Here is a 25,708-nt window from a genome sequence, read left to right as displayed (position 1 = left end):
GCAGCATAGTATTCCATTGTGTAGATGAACCTTAGTTTTTTAACCCACTCATCTGCTGATGGGTACTTAGGTTGTTTTCAAATCTTAGCTATGATGAATTGTGCTGCTATGAACATAGGGGTGCATATATCCTTTCTTATTGGTGTTTCTAGAAGATTCTTGAGTAACCTTATAACTGTCTGTGATTTTGAACTCCGTATCCAGTAATTTATTTTCTTCCATTTCTTTCATTTGTAACAACATGTTTCTTTGTCTCCGCATTTTGGCTGCTTCCCTATGTTGGTTTCTATGTACAGGCAGTCCTTGGGTTACGTCGGACTGGTTGGTTACGACGCCATCTCCCATTTATTTATATAAAAAAAAAAGTTCCGTCATTTTGACATAGGTACATATGTGCTCTATGTTTTCTATTATTTATTTACCACAAGGAAAGATCAGGAATTGTTATTTTTCTTTATTTTTTTAAAAAAATATTTTATTGATTTTTACAGAGAGGAAGGGAGAGGGATAGAGAGTTAGAAACATCGATGAGAGAGAAACAACCATTAGCTGCCTCCTATACACGCCCTACTTGGGATGTGCCCACAACCAAGGTACATGCCCTTGACCGGAATCAAACCTGGGACCCTTCACTCTGCAGGCCGACGCTCTATCCACTGAGCCAAACCGGTTAGGGCGTTATCTTTCTTTTAAATTTTTTTTACTGTTTCACTTCATTACTGCTGTGTATGTGCTCCATGTTAGTGACGTAGGTGCTTATGTAGGTGGATTTCGACTTACGGCGAAAATCACGTTAAGTCACGCTATAGGAACAGATCTCCAACGTAACCCGAGGACCTACTGTAATGCGTAGAGCTGCTGTGTCTCCTAGAGTTGATGAGTGGCCTTGTCTTGTAGGTGTCCTATAGGGCCCAGTTGCTCAGCCTCCCCATTCACCTGAGCTGGGAACTCTAGGTGCACCCCTTTATTGGCTTTGAGCACAGTCTTGTTGTAGTTGAGCCTTGATTGGTGTTGGTGTCACTGGGAGGAATTGACCTCCAGGCCAATTGACTGTGAGAACCAGCTGCGACTACAGTGGGAGAGCTTCTGTGCAGGAGACACCCCTCTGGAGTAGGACTTGCTTCAGTGGGGCTTTGGTGCTCTCTAAGTGTGCCTCTTGAGTGTGTCGCTTATGAATATGTAGAGTTGTAATCTGGTATTGTCTCACACTGACCACTGGGTACACTGGCTCTTGGGTCTCCAGGGAGGTGCAAAGTCAGCCACTGCCTGGGGCCACCCAGCGGGGAGCTACAGAGAGATCTATAGATTTCTCCTTTCTGTATGGGGTTTGGAAGTGACCAGGCAAGGCTCAGCTATGAATCAAGGCAGGCTGGTGCTGGTGCAGGGTCTTGGGCCTTTTATTGATACGTTTGGGGCTCCCTGACCCAGCTGCAGCTTGTTTGAGACATTTTAGCCTGAGCAAGGACAGGTTATTCATATGCAAAAGCCACTGCACACAGCTTGGGTCGGGTTGTAAATTGGATGAGCTGTGGGTCTTAGTGAGTCTCCAGGGCGGGTCAAACAGAAATGGCTGTCAGTCAACCCTGCGACCAGGGAGGTCCCAAAATAGGAATTATGATCCCTGCGAGCACCTCTGTCTGGGAGAAAGCCGCACCTGAGTTCCTGTCTTGATGCCAGATAATCCATTTTCACCTTTTATGTGTCTGTGTCTTCCAAAGCCTCACCCTGGTGCTGGAGTTCAGAGGAAGCAGGACCTTGTGAGTTCAGTTGATGGTGCCATGAAGTGGTTGCTGATGCCAAATCTCTGATAAGTGTATTTCTTGAACAGTGAACAGACCTATCTGGGTATAAATGAGGAATATCATTACAAGGGGTGTATCTGAGTAGGTTCTTCAGCTCACTGGGAGAGTGGGTGAAGTGTAAACACCGGTTCTTTTACAGAGTGGCTACTGCTTTCTGAACTGCAAGAAAAGGCTGGCTGGTAGACAGCTTCATCATTTGAACCAGAAAGGATGACACAGGAGAAACTAAGGAATCTGGATGGGACAGCTGAAACATCTCAGGTTTAAACTTAGCATTTGCTATCTTTGCATATTCCTCAAGCGTTGTGATAAATGTATTACATGTGCACTAAGTAGAGAAGAGGCTTCATTCATGTTCACTATGCTGGGAGATAAATGATCTTCATCATGGTGAACAAATTCTTGAATTGTATGCATTATGCATTTAGGTCACAGAAGAGGCCAAGTGCAGACATTTTGGTTTTCAGAGATTCACTGGTTTCACTTAATTTACTTTTTTAGTCCTAGTATCAGTCAAACAGGCTTTGGAGCGCCTCAGAGCAACCAGCCGCCTCTGTTTTGCAGCTGCATTCACTGCCTTCATGTAGAAATGCTGCTCCCCTGGAATGATTAATTCCATTCTTGTGTCATCTGCCAAATGGACTTTAATTTTACAAACTGCCATCTTTATACTTCCTTTGCTCTCATTGCAAACATCATCTTGTGAATCATAGTAGGACAGGATTCCATTATTTAAAGTAAACCATTGAGGCTGTCAACCTGTGAGATAGTTGGTCCACTTGTACAGACTTCTTCCATGCTTCGGAGCCTGGCACTACTCAACTTGCTGGTCTGGCACCAGCCTTCCAGCCGCAGTGATTGGGTAAGCGTGGAGCCTGGACAGCCATTTCTAGCCCTGCCGACCCCTCCCCAGGTGGCCCTAGCTAACACCAAGCTGCCCTCAGCCCCTCAGCCCGTGAGCACCCTGGTATCTGGAGGCCCATAGAGGCCTGGACTGAGGTGGCCGCAGGTGGAGCTTGGGGACCGGGAGGAAGCATGGGCTCAGACATCTCTGGGTGAGTCTTGGCCATCCTCCTGCTCTAGTTTCCTCGTCCCAGCTGCTCCCTTTCTGCTCCCTGTTTGTTTTCCTACATTTTTCTTGATAGGTCAAGTAATCTTTTCATAGATTTATAGCCAGATAGATTTCTGCTAACTGCTTGCTTCTGTCTTGTCCATTTTTTTTATTGATTTGTAGGAGCTCTTTATTTGAAAAATTGTGATTTGAATTACAATCTTCTGAGGCCTTTTTTAAAAAACTTTTTTTTTTCCTGTGCACATTTTTAAATAGGCACATTTATCATACTTGTTTCTTATGGCTCCTGGGTTTCATACTTAGAAAGGTCTTTTCCATTATAAGATTACTAGAGGCTTGGTGCACAAAATTCATACACGGGTAGGGTCTCTAGGCCTGGTGTGCGATCAGGGCCGATCTGTGGGGCGAACTGCAGGGCAATTGAGGGGCCCCGCTGGCACCCGCCTTGGCCGGCCTGGCGCCACCTGCTTGCCGGCCTCGCCCCCTGCCACTGCTGCTGGTTGCCTCCCTCTGCAGGGCAACTGGCAGGGCAGTCGCCGGGGAGGCCCTGCTGGCACCTGCCTTGGCTGGCCTGGGTCCTGTGGGCTGGGGGCAGCTCCTGCGTTGGTGGTCAGTGCGCGTTATAGGGACCGGTCGTTCCGTCGGTCGTTCGATTTGCATATTAGGCTTTTATTATATAAGATTAAACAATGAACACTCACAGACAAAAAACTTCCCTTTGCTCCCTTCTATTTTTGTTGTTTTCCATTAAATTTTTGATTCATTTGGAATTTTTTCTGGTATAAATGAGATATGTAGTTCCCACTTGATTATTTTCTCTACCTAATTACCCAGTTATGTCAGTACCTTTTAACCCATATTTTCCCTCCACCACATTGGGATGCCACTTTTAGCATATATCAAATTCCCATTAATACTGGGATCTGTTTCTTAACTTTCTATTCTCATCCATTAACCTCTGTACATGACCATGTTATTTTTATTTTATTTTATTTTTTTTGGTTAAGCCTCACCTGAGGATATTTTTCCCATTGATTTTCTTTTCTTTCTTTTTTTTTTTTTTTAGAAAGAGTGCAAAGGGAGAAAGGGAGTGGGGGAGGGGGAGAGAGAAACATCGATGTGAGAGAGAGAGAGACACATCAATTGTTTTGCCTCCTTCATGATCGTCAGCCAGGGCCAGGGATTGAACCTGTAACCCAGGCATATGCCCTTGACTGGGGATCGAACCCAAGACCCTTTGGTGCATGTCCAGGGTGTGCATGACCATACAATTTTGATTGCCTGTTATAGTTGTATTACATATCTTAATATGTGGTAGGGCTAATCCTTAGAACTGAAGTTCTGGCCCCTTAATAAACTTTCAAATGGTAAATATTATAGACCCACTAGAAGCCCAGTGCACAAAATTTATGCACTCGCGGGGGGTGTCCCTCAGCTTGGCTTGTGCCCTCTCTCAGTCCGGGAGCCCTCGGGGGATGTCCAACTGTCGCGGAGGTGGGAGAGTCTCCCACCACCGCCCCTGTGCTTGCCAGCCGTGAGCCTGGCTTCTGGCTGAGTGGTGCACCCCACCAGCTGGCAGCTCCTGTGTTGAGCGTCTGCCACCTGGTGGTCAGTGCATATCATAGCGACCGGTCATTCCACCATTTGGTTGATTTGCATATTAGCCTTTTATGCCTGCGGGATCAGAGCGAAACCAGCTCTCCGACATCCCTTGCAGGGTCCCGGATTGTGAGAGGGCACAGGCCAGGCCAAGGAACCCCACTGGTGCACGATCGGGGCTGGGGTCAGATGTGGGAGGTTGGCCAGCTGGGGAGGGACTACGGGAGTGCTCCAGGGCATGTCTGGCCTGTTTTGCTCAGGTCCGATCAGCCAGACCCCAGCAGCAAGCTAACCTACTGGTCAGAGCATCTGCCCCCTGGTGGTCATTACACGTCATAGCGATTGGTTGACCGGTTGACTGTCTGCCCCCTGGTGGTCAGTGCATGTCATAGCGAGCAGTTGAATGGCCTTAGCATATCATTAGCATATTATGCTTTGATTGGTTGAATGGAAGACTGGATGAATGGACACTTAGCATATTAGGCTTTTAACCCTTTGCACTCACTTGCTTTTTTCTCGAGCTGCTACCGATGCTAACCGTGTCGAGTCACACTCTACATCCAAGTGCAAAAGGTTAATATAGGACTAGAGGCTCAGTGCACAAAATTCATGCATGGAGAGGGGGTCTACTCAGCCAAGCCTGCACCCTCTTCAATCTGGGACCCCTCAGGGAATGTCTGACTGCTGGTTTAGGCCCAATCCCACAGGAATCCCTGTGGGATCAGGCCTAAACCGGTAGTTGGACATCCCTCTCGCAATTTGGGACCACTGGCTCTTAATTGCTCGCCTGCCTGCCTGCCTGATCGCCCCTAACTGCCCCCCCTGCCAGCCTGATTACCCCTAACCGCCTCTGCCTGCCAGCCCGATCGCCCCTAACTGCCACCCCTGCCGGCATGATTGCCCCACGCAGCCTGCTGTTCAGTCGTTTGGTTGTCCCTCACTAACCCCCTTGCCGGCCTGGTCGCCTCACACAGCCCGCTGTTTGGTCATCTGTCTGGTCATTTAGATTGTGATGGCCCCTGGCTTTTTATATATTAGGATGATAAAATATATTAATGTTTCTGGGAAAAATCATATTTTGTATATATGGCAGAGTCTCATTACCAGTGGCTTTTAAACAATTTTGACCACAACTTAAGTACAAAATACATTTTATATAACATCCCATTTTTATAGCTGAAAAAAATGTTTTATATACAAAATATTACTATTCTTAATGCGTGTGTTGCACTCTATTTTAATTGTTTATGACCTGTAGTTGAACAATACCTCACTAGACTTCTATTCAGGTGAAATCCCAATACTTCTTATTTGTGTTTTTTTTTTGAGGGTGGGGAGCAGAAGAAGGAGGGATATCCCTTCCTAAATAAACTAGGACACTACATCAAAACAAGTAGGATTTCTCAACAAAAGGCCTCCTGAAGGGCATTTGCATTTCTCTCCCCTTGTTTGCAACTACCCTATAAGAAAGGAGAGTAGTCTTGATTGACATGCTTTGCTTCTGAATATAGGCCACAACTTATTAATATGTACTGTCCAGAAAGAAGGCAGGTGCTAAGTGGTTCAGGCCCATGTGAGGACAGCTCCTACCATCTTCAAACATAGTAGTGTTGTGATCTGGCTTTGGGCTTCCCATCTTGACTTTTGTTCTGAGGTATAGTGGAATGAGAGGATAGATTTCTAGGTTTCAGATTCTAAACTTACTACTTTCTGGTTATGTGACTTCTCTGTGCTTTACTAGTAGTTTCTTAACCTGTTAAAGTGGGGGAAATGGTAATATCTACCTTTATCATTGAAAGAAAGAGTTAATACATGAAAGCCCTTAGAATTCTTGTTTTTCCATATTTTTGTGACCTACATGGTATATGGAATACAATGTAAAGGTTCTTGTTATTATAGGATTTTTCTTCTTTAACCTCACAATTAAAACATTTGGGGGAAGAGGAGTAGGTGGATTTTTTCTTTTTAAAAAAATATATATTTTATTGATTTTTTACAGAAAGGAAGGGAGAGTTAGAAACATCGATGAGAGAGAAACATCAATCAGCTGCCTCCTGCACACCTCCTACTGGGGATGTGCCCGTAACTAACGTACATGCCCCTGACCGGAATCGAACCTGGGACCCTTCAGTTTGCAGGCTGACTCTCTATCCACTGAGCCAAACCGGTTAGGGCGGATTTTTTAAATTAAGTTTACCTGAATCTTATGAGTCTATAGCTCTTTTTATCCTATGAAAGTTTTTAGGTTTTTTTAATGATTAGTTCTCATCTGTTTGTTTTGATTTATTCCTTAGAAACATCCTTACGAGATTTCAGTTGGAGCTCTATTCTTTGGTCTTTATATCTATTAACATTCTTTCTCTTAACATTCTCTCTTTGTTCTTTTCTTCTGCATCCTAATATAACGTGTCAAAGTTTGTGCTGCATTTCACAATAATCCATGTTCTAGTATATTCTGAAGATTTAATTTTGCTGTTGGATTTTGTTTTTTCTTAACTTTATATATATATTTCCAGATCCCTTTGCATCTCTTGCTGTTCTGTCCTTACAGCTCATTGCTCTTTCTTAATAGATAAAACTGAGTTTTATCCTTTTATAGTAAGAAGACAGTAATAAAAAAATGTCCTCTGCCTATCCCCTAAGTTCCTGGTGTTTCCCATGGCTTCCTTCCTCTCCTCCTACTCTACCCACTCTTGTCCATTTTTAACCACTCTTCTGGTTTTCTCTACCACCTGCATGCCAGTGACACACACATCTATATAACTCCAGCCCTCACATTCTCATTAAATCCTATACTTTCTTTTGGGCATCTTCCTGAATATCATTCTTTCAGTGACAGGATAAGAACAGTAAACTGTTTTATTCTTTGTCTGAAAATGTTTACTTGAAAGATAGTTTAACTATATAAATTTTAGTATTTTCCCTGAACACTTTTTTTTTTTTTTCCCTGAACACTTTGAAGATAGTAAGCCATTGTCTTCTGGTTTCTATTTTAGCTTCTGTTGAAGAATTTGCTTTCGGTCCAATTTTTGTCCCATTGTAGAACACCTCTATTTTCCTTGTTGCTCTTAAGATTTTTTCACTTCTGCTGTTTCACCTTCATATGTATATATGAATGTATTATTTTTCCTACTTGGGATTCACTGAGCTTCTTGAGTCTGGGGTTTCACATCTTAAATTAATCTGAATAATTCTCAGCCCATATATCTTCAAATATTGCTTCTTCTGAAATTACTATTAGACTTTGTTGGGCCCTTTCACACTTTCCTCCATGTCTCTTATTCTCTCTCTCATAAGTTTCATCTCTTTATCTTTCCAAATTGCATTCTGGGTAACTTCTTCAGATCTATCCTCTAGTTCACTACTTCTCACTTTAGATATGTCTATTCTTTCTACCCATCCACTTAGGGGTATTTCCCCTATTATTTCAATAATTAACAGGCCGTGAAAATGACCTATTTTAAGCATATAGTTCAATGATTTTGAGAAAATTTATACACTTGTGTGACCATCACCAGAGTTCAGTTTTAGAATACTTATATCACCCCAAAAAGTTTCATCATGCCCTTTTGAGGTCAGTCCTTGCTCTTACCCTTTGCTACAGCAACTATTGATCTGCTCTCTGTCTCTGTAGTTTTGTCTTTATTTAAAAAAAATTTCATATAAATAGAATAATATCTGTAATTGTTGTCTTCTTTCACTTAACATAATGTTTGTTTTTACAATATATTAGATTTAGCTTCAAATATATTTTTGAATTTGTGTTATGTATATCAGTAGTTCATTGCTGAGTAGTGTCCCAGTGTTTGAATGTACCACAATTTGTTTATTTACTAGATGATAAACATTTGGATTCTCCCCGCCCCCTCCCCATTCATTTAGTTTTATTTTAGAATTTTAATTTTAGAACTTCTCTTACAAATTTTCCTCTTCAGTTTTTTATGTCTCTGTCTTATGGTTCTGGTTCTTCTTTTATATTTTAATTATTCTTACAGACTTATTTTAAATTGTCTCTTTGATTTTTCTTTTTTTTTTTTAACCCGAATTCTTTGGACTTCAATCCTTCTCTTGTGTTAGAGGCCTCGCACACATGGTAGATTGTTTACTCTTGGGTTTTGTCATTTTCTATTGGTGAGTACAGTTTAGAGGGGGCTTTCTCTTTCTGTGCAGTTCCTTTGTTGCCTGAATTGTTGGTAGTGTCTAGAGAGGTTTTGTGTTTGCTTCTGTCAAGTGCCCGAGAGATATTACTAGAAGAGAACCAGTTTTCAATAATTTTTTGGTGGAGCGTGATGCTTTTGTCTCGCACAGTTTATCTAAATTTGTACTCCAAACCCATTTATGACATAAGACTGGAGTTTCCTATTAAGGGATTTATTTTTCCTCCTACTTAGACCCCTGGAAGCGATAGAGATGCTGGTGTATTGTGTTCTGACATCAATGTGCTTATTTGTAAAGATTCCTCCTTTGTTCAGGAGTTCACTTCCAATTTCTTCCCTCATTTGGGCCCCAGGTTGATAGTTATCCAGTTCCCATAGTGATATCAAAAGCCAAGCCCCTGTTTGCTAATGATCATTCCATTTTTCCTCTTTACTTCTCTCCTGGATAAAATTAGCATCAGTTCTTATCCTTACCATTTTGATTTTCAGATCTGGCTTCATCTCTGGCACTTGGAGTTTTTTTTTTCTTTTTTTCTTCCCAAGTTCAGCCATGCATTAAGTCTTTTTTGTTATATTTTATCCAGTCTTTTTAGATAATTGTTTTAGGAAGTTTTTTAGTTTGTTTTTTCATCTCACTGGTATCAGAAAACTCAGATAACATTATAAGTATTTTTTAAAATACATTTTTTATTGATTTCAGAGAGGAAGGGAGAGGGAGAGAGAGATAGAAACATTAATGATGAGAGAGAATCATTGCCCGGCTGCTTCCTGCATGCCCCCTACTGGGGATCGAGCCCTCCACCCCGGGCATGTGCCCTTAACTGGAATTGAACCCGGGACTTTTCAGTCCACAGACCGATGCTCTTTCCACTGAGCCAAACCAGCTAGGGCACATTATAAGTATTTTTAAATAGGATAGTACACTATTGTAATTATAGCTATAATTACCAAATGAAAAAAAAATCTCCTAAAACATAGCTTGCTATTAAATGTGTATAAGTTTTCTCAGATTATTAGTTGTTAGATTGTAGTGACATTTTCCAGACATGTGACTTATATCTTTCCCTGGCTTCATTAAGGTATTCATGCTAGCATTCTTTTTATTTAAGCTTTATTTTTATCCTTGGTTTGAAGAAGTCTCAAAGAAATTTGGCCATTAGATGCAAAGATGCATTTTTTATTGTTGTTCCCATGTTAAAAGCAGTGCTTCCAACCAAAATAACTGGTATTCCCCTATTTTTCCATATTCACTATGACTAACGTCAGTTGTTTTAATACTCCTTTGTTTTGGAAAATATGTATTATCTGATTTTTTCCAGTACATTGAATATAATTAACATGTTAAGATCACTCTTTCTTTTATGATATAATGTTTCACATATACATTATTTTAGTCCTCCTGTTTCTCCTTGGTTGTTATTCCTAGAGTATGACATTAACTAAATAAAATAAATGAGAGATCTATTTTGAACTTCCTGGTGAGATTAGTATCAAAGTCTCAGAATAGAAGTAAGCCATCATACACATATGGACTATCATTCTACAAAAATTTAAGTGTTTTAACCTCTTTTAAATGAAAAGGGTAAAAAAAGTTTTAATGACTCTTTTCATACCGCTTATTGAGAAAAACCAGTTGATTAACCTGTTTGTTTTCTCATCTATAATGTAGGAGGAGTAATAAATAGAAGAGTCAAGTTCTACTGCCTTATATGTTGTTAGAGTCATTTCTAATTATGAAGCTATTTCTTTGATGGCAGAGCTGGATCACCTCTGTTCTATACCTCATGTGTCATGAGTAGGGTACAGCTATGCCATTCTTTCATTTCTTTTTTTTTGCACACATCTTTGATCCTTTTGCTACTCATTTATGATTAGGTAACAACCACAAAACAACTAATATTAGATCAGCTTCATTGTTTCTATTAAGAAGTTGAATAAGGTAGCAAATTTAAAACTTTGGATTAACTTTTACAATTGTTTGTACATATATTTACTCTTTCCCATATAATGGTAATAAAGAATTGATTTTCATAAACGTTATACTTATTCTTTGAGCTTCCAGATTGCCTAGTTGTTAAGCCTCAAACATGCAAAAAGCCTCAAACATGCAAAATGTGTTTAGTAAGGAGAGCCTTGGCAGTTCTTCTCTCTGCCTAGAAGGCTCTTCCCCCAAAGGGAGCAGCATGCTCCTTCACGTCATTCAGTTCTGTTCAAGTGTCACCTCATTAGAAAGGCTTTTTCCTTTTACCATAACTAAAATAGAGAGGCAAGGGAGAGTGGTGCTAATACCTACTCATTAGCAGTCATTCTCCATTCTGACACCCTACCACACAGCAACTACTAATCTACTTTCTGTCTATAGATTTATCTATTCTGGATATTTCATATAATCTGAATAATATAAATGTATGGTTGACTTCTTTCACTTAGGATATTTTAGTGGTTAGTTCTCATCTTTTTGTTTTTATTTATTCCTTGGAAACATCTTTGTGAGATTTCAGTTGGAGCTCTATCCTTTGGCCTTGATATCTATAACATTCTTCTCTTAATATTCTCTTTTTGTTCTTTTCCTCTGCATTCTAATAGAACTTGTCAAAGTTTGTGCTGCATTTCACAATAATCCATGTTCTAGTATATTAGTTCTGACAAAGATTTAATTTTGTTTTTTCTTAACTTTATTTATATATTTCCAGATCCCTTTGCATCTCTTGCTGTTCTGTCCTTACAGCTCATTGCTCTTTCTTAATAGATAAAACTGAGTTTTATCCTTTTATAGTAAGAAGACAGTAATAAAAAAATGTCCTCTGCCTATCCCCTAAGTTCCTGGTGTTTCCCATGGCTTCCTTCCTCTCCTCCTACTCTACCCACTCTTGTCCATTTTTAACCACTCTTCTGGTTTTCTCTACCACCTGCATGCCAGTGACACACACATCTATATAACTCCAGCCCTCACATTCTCATTAAATCCTATACTTTCTTTTGGGCATCTTCCTGAATATCATTCTTTCAGTGACAGGATAAGAACAGTAAACTGTTTTATTCTTTGTCTGAAAATGTTTACTTGAAAGATAGTTTAACTATATAAATTTTAGTATTTTCCCTGAACACTTTGAAGATAGTAGTCCTTGTCTTCTGGATGAACCTTGAAGAATGTTCTAAAAATCGATTGTGATGTTGCAAAACCTGTGAATTGAATTATATACTTCAAATAATTGAATGGTATGGATTTGTGGATTTTTATATGCTAGATCATTAACCAATCTTTAATCAAGCACAATCCCAGCAGTAGCCCTACAAAGAAATATTTGTTCTTTGTTTAAATTTACCCTCCATTAAAACAACTAAGCTTGCAAATTGGAAATGCCCTATGCCATAGTTAGTTTGCTATCTCACTAGGTCAACTCTTTGTTGTGCCTTTTCAGCATGATCCACTCAGAGGCTTTTGACTGCAATAGCATACGTAAATTTGGGTAGTTGGAAAAGGGAGCATTTTAGAGGCTCACCGAAGGAAGTATTACAGAGTCCCAGACTAGAAATATACTTAGTGAGCAGAGCTTTAGTAAAGGGAAAAATAGCCCAACTTGACATCTTGGATTTTTCTGTCTTATTGGAAGACATGGATCAAGAGAATGATCTTTGGATCTGATTTTTAATTTTATTTTATTACACATTCTGTGATTACACGAGCCTCCTGCCACTCACCTTTCAAACAAACCATCTCAAGTATACCCTTTTCCATTCTGTGATTTTAAGGGATTTCCAAGTCGTGTTAACATAGAATATCAGAACTGGAAGGGGATTTTATGAGTTATCTAGTTTAACTCTTGATTTTTACAGATGTCCATTTTGCTAGTAATATTGTGATACCTTAGTTTGTCATTACTCCTGAGGTGAATATAATGTAGTACTAAGAGCAGCACTAAAATGACAAATTGGAAGTGTAGTGGGAAATCTTGTTCATGTTCATTATTAGTGAAACCTGAATTTTAGAAAGTTAGTGCACTTGTTCTGTTTCCTTTGATTCATTCAGAGTAAAACAAAAACAGTCATATTATATGTAAACTTTATTATCATATTATATGATAGCTTTATTTTCATTTATAAAAAATAGTATCCCTATTCTAACCAATATTTAGTTTTGATATTAATTGGAACTTTCTAAACATTTGTAGGAAATATATTTTGGGTAGAGAAATTTTAAAACAAGGTGTTTTGCTAAATAGAAAGGAAAGAGGTTGGTCCAGACAACTGGAGCTGAAGAGGATAGAAAAGTCAAATGAGAAATGAAAGTATGCACATGGATCAATGGTTATTTTAAAGATGAAGTATATTATGTATAGTATTAGGATTTTCTTTCTTTTGCTTTTTGATCAGTTTTATTAAAGTACTAGAGCCCAGTGCACGACATTCGTGCACTGGGGGTGAGGGGGGTCCCTCAGCCTGGCCTGCACCCTTTTTGCAGTCTGGGAGCCCTCGGGGTATGTCCGACTGATGGCTTTGTCGGTCGGACATCCTTAGCGCTGCTGCAGAGGTGGGAAAGGCTCCCACCACTGCCACTGCACTCGCCAGCCATGAGCCCGGCTTCTGGCTGAGCGGCGCTCCCCCTGTGGGAGCACACTGACCACCAGGGGGCAGCTCCTGTGTTGAGTATATACCCCCGGGTGGTCAGTGCATGTCATAGTGACCAGTCGTTCCATCATTCGGTCGATTTGCATATTACCCTTTTATTATATAGGATAATTTATAAATACTAAAATTTGCCAATGTACAATTCAGTGACTTTTTTGTTGTTGTTAATCCTTACCTGAGGATATTTTTCCATTGATTTTTAGAGAGAGTGGTAGGGTGGGGGAGAGGTAGAGAGAGAGAAACATCTACGTGATTGCCTCCAGGGATCGAGCCTGCAACTGAGGTATGTGCCCTTGACCATAATCCAACCTGTGACCCTTTAGTCCACGGGTTGACACTTAATCCACTGAGCCAAACCGGCTAGTACTCAGTTAGTTTTTATTTTGTTTTTTTTAATCCTTACCTGAGGATACTTTTTCTTTCTTTCTTTTTTTTAATATGTTTTTATTGATTTCAGAGAGGGGTAGGGAGAGAGGGATAGAAACATCAATGATGAGAGAGAATCATTGATCGGCTGCCTCCTGCACGCCCCCTACTGGGTATTGAGCCCAAAACCTGGGCATGTACAGTGACTTCCTGGTTCATAGGTCAGCACTCAACCACTGAGCCACATTGACCCAGCCCCAGGATCCTTTTTCTATTGATTTTTTTTTTTTTTTTTTTAGAGAGAGAGAGCGGAAGGGAGGCAGGAGGGAGAGAGAGAAAGAGAGAGAAAAATCAACGTGAGAGAGACGCATTGATTGGTTGCCTCCCGCACGCCTGGAACCAGGGTCCGGGATCAAACCTGTAACAGAGGTATGTGCCCTTGACTGGGGAATCGAGCCTGAGACCCTTCGGTCTGCAGGACAGTGCTCTAACTACTGAGCAACTGGCCAGGGCCAATTCTGTGAGTTTTGACAAATGCAACCGATTGTATATTAACCTCCATAATCAAGATATGGTATAATTACACCCAAAAGTTCCATTGTGTTCATTGCAGTCACTTCCCTCTCCCCACTTCCTGGAACCTTAATCTGCTTTTTGTTGAAAGGTTTTGCCTGTAAATTTCATGTAAATGAAAATCATGCAGTATACAAGTAGTTTTTTATGTCTACCTTTTCCCATTTTGTATAATACTTTTGAGATTCATCTATGTTGTTATGTGTATCAGTAATTTCTTATTATGATGAATAGGATTCCATTGTCTGGATGTACCACATTTTCCCCATTAATTTCCAGTTAATGGACATTTTAATTATTTCCAGATTTTGGCAATAAGAAATAAAGTCAGGAGCTCCAGTGGCGCAATCGGTTAGCGCGCGGTACTAAGAAATAAAGTCATTATTAACATTCATGTATAAGTCTTTGTATGAATGTAGGTTTTCATTTCTCTTCTATAAATACCTAGAGGTGGGATTGCTAAGTTGTAAGATAAATGTATACTAAACTTTAGAAGAAACTTGTCAAATTATTTTCCAAAGTGTTTATACCATTTTGCGTTTCCAGCAGCAATGTGTGAAAGTTCCAGTTGCTCCACATACTTGTTATGGTCAATTTTTTTAAATTTTAGCCCTGCTGGTGGGTATATAATGATATCTCACTGTGGTTTTTAATATATATTTTATTGATTTTTTACAGAGAGGAAGGGAGAGGGAGAGAGAGTTAGAAACATCGGTGAGAGAGAAACATCGATCAGCTGCCTCCTGCACACTCCCCACTGGGTATGTGCCAGCAACCAAGGTACATGCCCCTGACCAGAATTGAACCTGGGACCCTTCAGTCCACAGGCTGACGCTCTATCCACTGAGCCAAACCGGTCAGGGCTCACTGTGGTTTTTAAATTTGCATTACCTTAATGACTAATTACGTTGAATATCTTTCCCTGTGCTTATTTGTCTAAAGGAAGTTCATCTTTGTAACATTGATACAGAATATTATCTAATCCATAGTTGATACTCAGGTTTGTCACTTGTCACAATGAGCTTTTCCTTTTCCAGATCCAGTCCAGGATCACACTTCGTGTTTAGCTGTCATGTTTCCTTGGTTTCCTTTAATCTGCAGTGAAAAAGCTCAGCTTCCATCGTCTTTCTTGGACCTCCACTTAAAAACATACACACTATAGGCCTATTATTTTGTGGAATGTCTCTCAGTTTGAGATATTGCTTTATCTTTGTTTCCTTATGATTAGATTCAAGTTATGAACTTTTGGTAAAAATATCACAAAAATGCTATTATGTTCTCACCAGCTTCCTATCAAGAGGCTCGATATATGAATATCAGTGATGACTTTATGTGCTGCCCAAGACATTTTTGTTGATCCTAATGTGAACAATTTGCCTGTTTTCTTCAAGAATTTTTATAGTTTTGGCTTTTTGGTTTAGACTTATGATCTATTTCAAAATAACGTTTTAGTGTGATCTGAGATAGGAGTTGAGGTTCATTTTCCCCCCAACTTTTTCTCTGGTTAACTTTCCTGTTTTTCTGTTTTCTATTTCTTTGATTCTGCACTTTGTTATTCTATTTTCTTTGAAATTTAATTTGCTCTTCTTTTCTAGCTTAAGGTGAAAACTTAGATCAATGATTTTAGGCCTTCTTTTCGTATAAACATTTAAAGCTATACATTTTCCTCTAAATATTGCTTTATTGCATACTATGAATTTTGATATGTAATCTTTTATTATCACTTAGTTAAAATATTTTCTAATTGCCTGTGTAATTTTTATTGACCACAGGTTATTTAGAAGTGTAATTTAGAAATAATTGGGACATTTATAGATATTTTCTGCTATTGGTTTCGGGTTTAATTGTGAGTGTGATTAGCAAACATACTCTTCCAGATTTTAATATTTTGAAATATTTGAGACGTATTTTATGGCCTGGAGCTTGTGAATGTCTTGGTGTCTCATGTGTACTTGAAAAGAATAAATATTCTGCCATTGTTTGGTCTCCAATCTTTCAGATATCAATCAATCAAACTATTAGTGTAGTTTATGTTGTTTCTATCCTTACTGATTTTTATCTACTTGTTATATCATTATGGAGAGAAGAGTGTTGCAATCTCCATCTATAATTGTAAACTTATTTGTTTCTCTTTTTAGTTCTGTCAAGTTTTCCTTCATGTATTTCAAAGCTATTTCTTATATATGAGTATACTTCCTGGAATATTGATCTTGTCATTATGCAGTGTCTGTTTTTACTTTTTGTAATACTCCTTTTCATGAAGCCTGTTTTGTTTATTACCACTCCAGCTTTCTTAAGCTTACCAATATATATTTTCTCCCTGCTTTTTGCTTTCAGTTTATCTTTATATTTAAAAGTACATCTATTACAAAAAGCACTTTTGATAGTGTTGAATTTAAATATTTTGCTCTGTTTTCTATTTTTTTTGCTCCCTCTGTTCCTCCTCTCATGTGGGTTTGTGTGTGTGTGTGTGTGTGTGTGTGTGTGTGTGTGTGTGTGTGTAGGGGGTAGAGGGTGGATAATCAGAATTTTTTTAGTATTTTATTTAATTATTCTGCTGGATTTTTGCCAATACCTTTTCTGCATTGCTTTTTAATGTATGATTTGGGATTACAATATGAATCTTTAACTTAATCCAGTCCGCTTAGAGCTTAGGTTTTACCATTTCATGTAAAATGTAGGAATCTTAATAGCAATAGAATTTTATTTACCACTTCGTGGTCTTTATTATTTTCATACATACCACATTTGTATATGTTTTAAGCCTTATAGTACAGTGTCATAATATTTTTCTTTAACAGGTCAGGTCTTTTAAAGAAATTAAAAGAAGAAACATATTCTTTTTTATAATTACCCATGTGTTTACCATTTCTAATGTTTTTCTCTCCCCGCCCCCCCCCCCCCTTTTTATTGAGTTTATTGGGATGACACTGGTTAACAAAATTATATGGGTTTTATCTGATGTTTTACATTTCTTCTTCTACATCCAGTTTCCATCTGATATTATTTCCCTTCATCCTGAAGAAATTGCATTAGCATTTCTTATGATGCAGGCTTGCTGGTGATGAATTCTCTTAGTTTTCATATACTTGAAAATGCCTATTTCACTTTACTTTTTTACCTCAGTGCTTCAAAAATTTTTTGCCAGATATAAGTCTAGTTTGACAGGGTTTTTGTTTGTGTTCTGTCATCACCTTAAAACATCCTCTCATTTCTTCTGGCCCCATTTTCTGATGGGAATTCAACTGTCATTTGTATCATTATCTTATATATAACTAGGGGCCCAGTGCATGAATTCGTGCACCTTGAAAGGAACTGTGGGCCATGAGGCTGTGGTGGCACAGGGGCGGGTGTTGGCCCATCCTCTGTGCCGCCTCCTGCCACGTTCCCCTGTTCCCTGTATGCGGGAGTCCCACTCCCGCCACTGCTGCTCTCATGTGCCAGCCCCGCTTGCATCCGCTGCCGGCGCAGAGCGATCAGGCCAGTGCCAGCAGTGGGTGTGAGTGGCGGCTCCAGCACTGACAACGGGTGCGAGCGGGGCCTTCACCGGCAGCGGGTGCAAGAGGTGGCTGCTGGCCCCGATCGCCCCTCAGGAACAGAGGGAGGTGGAGAAGCCCTGAGGGATAATCGGGGCTGGCACCGGGCACCGACAGTGGGTGTGAGTGGCGGCACTGGCTGCGGGTGTGAGAGGGGCCGGTGCCAGCAGCGGGTGTGAGTGGTGGCTCTGCTGCTGACAGCAGGTGCGAGCAGTGGCACCGGCGCCGGCAGCAGGTGCGAGCGCTGGGTGGGACCATGGCACGGGAGCAAAGAATTTTCAGTAACCACCAGAGGTTCGCTCCGATGACAGCGACCGGTGCCCCGCCTTGGTCTGGCGCCCCCGCTCACCTGCTCCACCATCTTGTCACAGCCGATGCCCGCCATGTTCCGCACTCTGCCACCTGCTGCCGATGCCCGCCATGTTCCATGCACACCCCCTGGTGGTCAGTGAACATCATAGCGACCGGTTGTTCGGTTGTTTCGACGTTTGGTCTATTTGCATATTAGGGTTTTAGATAGATAGATAGATAGATAGATAGATAGATAGATAGATAGATAGATAGATGTATCTTTCCTGGATGCTTTAAAGATTTTTTCTTTATCTTTGCTTTTCAGCAGTCTTACTATGATGTGCCTAGTTATAGATTTCTTTATATTTATCGAGCTTTTAATTTGCTCTGCTTCTTGGGTCGCATAACTTATGTTTTTCATCAAATTTGGGAAAAACAAAAATCTGGGGCAGATTTATACACATATTTTTGTTGTTTCCTCCTTTAACCATTATTCACACATTTTTTTCTACCTTCTCCTTTCTATCCTCTCTTTCAGGAGTCTAATTACATAATTTAATCTGTTTCACATTGTTTCACAGGTTACCAAGGCTCAATTCATCTTTTACTTTCCACCTTTTCCCCCCCCTTCATATTGGATCGTTTCTATTGCTCTGTCATTTGTGTTCACTGACTTTTACTTCTGCCATCTCCAGTCAGTTAAATCCAGCATGTGAATATTTTATTTCATATTTGTGCTTTTTGGTTCTAGAATGTTTTTATAATTTCTATAGATACTTCTTAACTTACAGAGAGATTACGTCCAGATAAACCCATCATAAATTGAAATATTGTAAGTAAAAATTGCATTTAATACACCTAACCTACCTAACATCGTATCTTGCCTAATTTATCTTAAAGGTACTCAGAAAACAGTATCAAAAAAATGCTGACAACATAGTATACTATAGAATATCTGTTGTTTACCCTCATGATCATATGCCTGCCTGGGAGCTATGGCTCACTGTCACTGCCCAGCATCATGAGAGAGTATTATACTACATATTGCTCACCCAAGAAAAGATCAAAATTCAGAATATGAGTATGGTTTCTATGGAATGCACCATCATAAAGATGAAAAATTCTGAGTCAGGGACTCTCTGTATTTGTGTATTCCCTTCTTTGCATTCATCATAACTATATTTTCCTTTAAATTCTTGAATGTATTCACAATCGTTAAAGTTCTTATCTGCTAACTCCAGCATCTGGACCTTACATTGATTTCTATTGATTTTCTTTTCACTTGTCTCTGAGTCACATTTTCCTCATATTTTTAAATTATATATGGACATTGTGATGGACAAATTGCAAAGGCTCTGGGTTCTATCATCTTCCTCTGGAAATTATTGATTTTTTTGCTTTGGAGGAATATTAAACTTGTTTAGACTTTAGACTTTGTCCCTTGCAGTAGATGGTAGCTGAAATCTCTGCTGAGGTCTTTCAAGTCTTTTATCTGTTGTTTTTTTGCAGGGCTCTTTGGAGTCTTCTTCATGCATGTGTAGATCAAGGGTTAGTCAAGGATTGGGGCAGATTTATACACAGATTTTTGTTGTTTCCTCCTTTCTAGCAATCCCTCTTTCACTTTTTAGCCTCTTGGGCCGTCCTGAATTCTGTCTTTTGATCCTGAAACCAGTAAGTCTGCATCTTTCTGTTTGATTTCTATCTGCCCCTGCCAGCCATGCTGATTCTGGCAAAAAGCCATGTACCGACAAATTTTACCTTGTGCATTTTTCTTCTTTTCTAGTTTTCTATAGATAGTAACAAACCATCCCAAATGTAGTAGCATAAAACAAAAACATTTATAAGTTACTATTATTGTTATCTCTCATGGTTCTAGGCCTTGACTAGACTGTTGGATAATTCTTACTTGAGTGTTCTGTTGTAATCAAATGGGGGCTGAGGTCATTTTGAACTCTTCCTCACTCTCACAGGTCTGATGATTGATCCTGGCTATTGCCTGGGATTCAGTTGAACCATCAGGTGGAGCACCTACATGTGGCCTCTGCATGGGCTTTTTATGAAAGCTAGGTTCTATGCGCTAGTAGCCTAGGAGAGTCAGATGGAAGCTACATTGCCTTTTATTACCTAGTCCAAGAAGTCAGATAGCTCCACTTCTGCCACATTCCTTTCATTGAGCCAGCCAGAAAGGTGAGCTCATATTCACATGGAGGGAATTAGATTCCACTTGAGTCGGGAGTAATGTCAAAGAATTTCAGACATGTTTTGAAATCACCAAATCTTTTTTCAGGTGTGTCCTCCAGTTTCTGCCTGCTTTTAGTCATTCTCTAGTTCCTTCAAATAGCTGTTTTTTATATAGAATTTATGTTATCTGTTAGTCCAATACAAACTACTCCATCATTACCAGAAGTGAAACTCCCTCTCCTCTATCACACTTGACATCCTATGTAATAAAACCCTAAAATGCAAATCGAACGAACGGCGGAACGACCGGTCTCTATGATGCGCACTGACCACCAGGGGGCAGACACTCATCGCAGGAGCTGCCCCCAGCCTGCAGGCCCCAACGGCGGTGGTGTCAGGGGGCGGGGCCGGCGAGTGGGCGGCGCCAGCAGGGGCTCCCCAATTGCCCACAGATGGGCCCTGATCACCAGCCAGGCCTAGGGACCCTACCCATGCACAAATTTTGTACAGTGGGCTTCTAGTTTAATATAATTCACTTGCTTATTTGGTTCATTTTATGTCTCCTCCTACTAAAATGCAGGTTCCATTAAGTTAGGGTTTTTTGTCTTTTTGGCAACTGCTTGGAACATTGTAGATGCTCACCAAATATTTGTTGAATAAGAGGATGAATATTCGGTTCTCCAAACAGCCTTAAGTAAGCAAAAGCCTCTTGATGACAAAAGAGGAGCTACAAATTATAGAGCTTTGTTCTTTCAGCACAGTTGCACTGGTAGACTGGCATATCTTAGGTTTACTTCTCCTTGGCTTACAGAACAGGACATAGAGATTTCACATTTTATTCTCATCGTGACTATTATGTGTGTCAGTTTAGCAGACTAGATAGATAGCTGGTTACAGATAAAATGAAATAGCATGGGAAAATACTTTGTGAAATGTGAAGCTCTATGAGATTATAAGGTGTGTCAGATAAGAATATGCATTTGCAACTGTTATGCTGGCTTTTTCAGATTTCATTTTGAAAGTATCTTTGTGTTTTTATGTATTTTTAAGAGATAAATATTTTGAATTCCCAAAAACTAATAAAAGTCATAGCAGTATGTTTATAAAAAAGCCCTATGTCTTTATTAATGTTCTGTCTGATTTTTCTTTTTTAGGAACTTAAGAGATTTCAAAACTTTGTGAAACATTGTCCTCCTTTTGATGTCGTCATTGATGGGCTTAATGTTGCCAAGATGTTTCCTAAAGCTCGTGAGTCTCAAGTTGTAAGTACAAGCTTTATTTTGTTATTCCAAATCTCTAGAAACTATTTATTGTACCCACTTGTGATCTTCCTGGGATCTCATAGCTCCCCATTTTTCCTTCTTCTAAAAATAAAGCTCTTAAAGGTGCCATAACGACCAACTGCTCAACTAAGATTTGTTGTTTTCATCTCTGGAAAATAAATGGCTCTTACAGGCTGAACAAGAATGAGAGATTAAAAAGTCCATGTAATAAAGGGCCAGTTTAGCCCTTTTTGTAACCTATAGCTAACTTTCTACTCTCCATTTACTCTATCATTTCCTTGTAGGTCACATCCCTTATTTGAAAATCATCAGCATATACTATCAAGATTCATTAATCATTCATTACTCACATTTGTTTTTTATCAAACATAATATGTTTGTAAATTAACCTAAGCAGGTTTTTTTGTAAGGTAATAATTTTTTTCAATCGGTTTATAGATGTCATAGTAGTTTCCAATAGGAATATAATGATTTTTGTAGCAGTTGTGAGCAATTATTTTAATCCGCATTTTACAGTTCAGAAAATTAGAAAATTGAGGCTAATTTTATACAGCAAATCCTTAAAAAGCAGTCATAACATCAAAATTAGTTTGTGGAGAGCTCTAAGGTTTCAGTCTTGTGGCTCTTACTGCTGGCAATCTATGGTCATTCATCTGTAAAACTCTTTTATTTCTTAAAAATTGCTGCCAACTTAAAAGTGGTTTTTCAGAGATTCTACTAGAATATTTTGCCGTTTACACTCAGAAAATACAAGTACTAACAAAGAAGAAGGTTGATATACAGAAATTTCTTTATATGCCTTTTCTTTATATTTATGCCTACCTTTTTATGGTCAAGTATGTGCTTTTTAATCCTTATTTTTTTTAAAAACAAAGCAAGTGGAACATATTTTCGTCTCTTAGGCACTTTAAGGGGCCTTTGAGGCAGTAACATTGACAAAGCTAAAGCGAAAAAAGGAAACACATAATTATCACTAATTCTTGGTAGAGCTAGAATCAGAAAGGCTCATTCTAAAGAGTTCATCTAATCTAGTCTGCGAAATTGACATATGATAGTCATGATGAAAATGAAATGTCAAATCTTTATGTCCTAGTCTGTAAGCCAAGGAGAATTAGAAAGTGTGCTGCGCCCGCACAGCCAAGGGTTCGGCGAGCCTGAGGGAGGGCCGGTGAAGGATGAAGAAAAGACAGACAAAGAGAATAAGCTGGGTCTAGGTGGATCTTCTGTGCCTGGCTGAGACCACAGAACAGATCCAGACAGCAAGCTGAGCCTTTATTTTATAGTCAGAGGTAAACAAGGTAGTGGTCAATATAGTTACAATGTTTTTGTAAGTTTCACTTGTTTTGGCAGCACTTGTTGCACCTCTCACAGCCCATTAAGCTACCCAGGAAGGATCTAGGGAGCAGTCACAAGATCAAGCTTAATTATGCTAAGAGGGGTGTGCCCTCTAAGCTAGGACTTGTTTTTGGCTTTGCCAACAGGTCAGTCCGAGGCTTAACCCTATAACCGCTCCCTACAAGAAAGTGTCATATTTGTTTATCTTTTGTTTGACTTTCAACTTCACACAAAGCACTAAAAATTGGCTTGCTAGAAATATATAGCCTGAATTGAACTAACTTTTGGGGGAAAAGGAAAATGTTGAAGGTGATGTAGTTGACACATTCCCTGGCATTATGGAAGAAAATGTACACATTTTGAAAGATTCTAGCACAAGCATGTAAAACTCGCGGCCCACAATGAATAATTTTGCAGCCCAGTCAATATAACAGTATGTAAGAAACATTTTAATAAAAATTTTATAACTTAATTTTTACAATATCCTGTTATATATAATTATTAATAACGAACTACAACGTTTGCTAATGACTGGTTACTATAATTGTGTTGCATTCATTTCCCTTACTCGCCTTGCACGCAGACGCACCATTTCTCTCTACTAATATTAGCAGCGAATATTTTAGCAGCCGATTGCCACGTCATTAGTCTTGGACTGACTTGTTTGGTGTGCGCAACCAAAAATATTACGCTTTCGGAAAACAAGAAAAATAGGTTTATTTGCATTATGCTTATTAATTTGTGCAGTTACTCAGTGTCTGGTAAGTTAATGTTCAAGAAAAAAGTATTAATTTTTATTAAAATGTTTTATTATTTTATGTTAACAATTACTCATTTATTTCAGCCCTTTGTATGCATGTCTCTATCGAAATAAACCTACATTTCTATAAAAATTGAAGCTATTGTTTTTTTGCAGCCCACATAAAATTATACCTTGTTTATTTGGCCCATGTTAGCCTTTGAGTTTGACATGCTTGTTCTAGCAAGTTTTGGCAAATAGGCAAAGAACAAAATAACCAGGGAAATCATAGGCACCTACCACTACTTTTAGCTTTTGCTCTTAAAAGAATTTTATGCTGGCCCTGGCCAGTATGGCTTAGTTAGTTGAGCATGTCCCTTGCACCAAAAGGTCACCGGGGTTCAATTCCTAGTCAAGGCAACGGTTGTGGGTTTATCCCTGGTCGGGGTACATATGGGAGGCAGCCGATCGATGTTTCTCCCTCTCCCTTCCTCTCTCTCTAAAAATCAATAAAAAAAAATGTTTAAAAAAATGAATTTTATGCTGGCAACAGTTTACGTGACAAATACGTAATGTTATTACCCAACTCTTTAGAACACTGCTGTCTTGTAGCAGTGCACAGACATTATATTTGGGAAACCTTAATTCAGAATCAGGTTAGAGACGTTACCTCAGTAAGAAAGGAGGAAATAAAGTTTTTTTTCAAGTCTCTAAAGCTAGAGATTTGTAAAAAAAAAACCAAAACCCACAATAATAATCATAGTAAATAATAACAATAATAAAGGCATACCATATTTCCCATAGGCTCCTCTCTTTTTTTTATTTCTTGGATAAATCTAAGGCCCTTTGTTTCATTCTTTAACACATTCTAGGTTATGAGAAGTAGCTTCCTACTTTTTTGGTTAACCTTTTAAATAGCATTTTCATTTAGAAGTTTAGAATGGGGATTTTGGAGCCAGAAGACCCTTTGAATTCCAATACTGACTCTGCTACTTAGTACCTTTCATAGTTTGAGCAAGTTACCCTCTTTGTGCCTTAGTTTCCTAGCATGTAAAAAGGAAATAATAACAGTACCTATCTTATAAAGATGTTGTGAATAGTAAATAAGTTAATGTATGTAAGCTTGGCACATAGTAAGTACTTAATAAGTGTAAGTATTATTGTGATTAATACTCAAATGAACTTCCCAAATGGAACAATAATTCTTGCTTTCAATAGACCCTTATTTGTCAGTATAAAATTGTTTTCTATCATGTCATTCATGTCAATAGAGTTAAAAGAAAATGCAAAACTCTGCCTTAGTGTTAGACTCAAAATAGGTCTAATACTATCAAAAACTTAAGAAAAAATTTAAATATAACTTAATAAATTTTATTTTCTTCTGATTATAAAAGTAATACATGATTGCTGATTATAAAGTTACTAGAGGCCCGGTGCACAAAATTCGTGCACGGGGTGGGGGGGGTTGTCCCTCAGCCCAGCCTGCACCCTCTCCAATCTGGAACCCCTCGAGGGATGTCCGACTGCCCATTTAGGCCCGATCCCGGTAGGACATCCCTCTCACAATCCAGGACTGCTGGCTCCCAACTGCTTGCCTGCCTGCCTTCCTGATTGCCCCTAACCGCTTCTGCCTGCCAGCCTGATCACCCCCTAACCACTCCCCTCCCAGCCTGTTTACCCCTAACTGCCCTCCCCTGCAGGCCTGGTCACCCCTAACTACCCTCCCCTGCAGGCCTGGTCCCCCCCAACTGCTCTCCCCTGCAGGCCTGGGTCCCTCCCAACTGCTCTTCCCTGCAGTCCTGGTTGCCCCCAACTTCCCTCCTCTGCCGGCTTGGTCACCCCTAACTGCCCTCCCCTGCAGGCTTGATTGCCCCCAACTGCCCTCCCTTGCAGGGCTGGTCCCTCCCAACTGCCCTCCCCTGCTGGCCATCTTGTGTCCACATGGGGGCAGGTTCTTTGACCACATGGGGGCAGCCATCTTGTGTGTTGGGGTGATGGTCAATCTGCATATTACTCTTTTATTATATAGGATAGAGGCCTGGTGCATGGGTGGGGGCCAGCTGGTTTACCCTGAAGGGTGTCCTGGATCAGGGTGGGGGTTCCCTTGGGGCGTGGGGCGGCCCGGGCGAGGGGCCTGTGGTGATT

At 39.7% G+C, this 25,708-nt stretch overlaps 1 protein-coding gene and 1 pseudogene across 3 annotated transcripts in view; one reads left to right on the top strand and one right to left on the bottom strand.

Annotated features, from left to right (window-relative positions):
- Positions 1–25,708, top strand: part of PRORP (protein only RNase P catalytic subunit) — a 153,275-nt gene that overhangs the window by 41,004 nt on the left and 86,563 nt on the right. For both annotated transcript variants that reach the window (XR_013813351.1, XM_079767524.1), the window contains exon 5: positions 21,361–21,468. Coding sequence is in view for 1 of the 2 variants with exons in the window: in XM_079767524.1 (XP_079623650.1) it covers positions 21,361–21,468 (108 nt within the window). In the remaining variant the exon portion in view is untranslated. The remainder of the gene's footprint in view (positions 1–21,360; positions 21,469–25,708) is intronic.
- On the bottom strand, positions 1,898–9,131 carry LOC307097535 (pleckstrin homology domain-containing family A member 3-like; annotated as a pseudogene). Its single transcript has 2 exons — positions 9,105–9,131; positions 1,898–2,601 (listed from the first exon to the last, which is right to left on the bottom strand). The product of its transcript is annotated as a pleckstrin homology domain-containing family A member 3-like (transcript).

The sequence above is a fragment of the Cnephaeus nilssonii genome, assembly GCF_951640355.1.
Source record: "Cnephaeus nilssonii genome assembly, chromosome: 4".
Taxonomy (NCBI): Eukaryota; Metazoa; Chordata; class Mammalia; order Chiroptera; family Vespertilionidae; genus Cnephaeus; species Cnephaeus nilssonii.
Note: the sequence above shows the minus strand (reverse complement) of the source record. Positions and strands in the feature narration are given on the sequence as shown.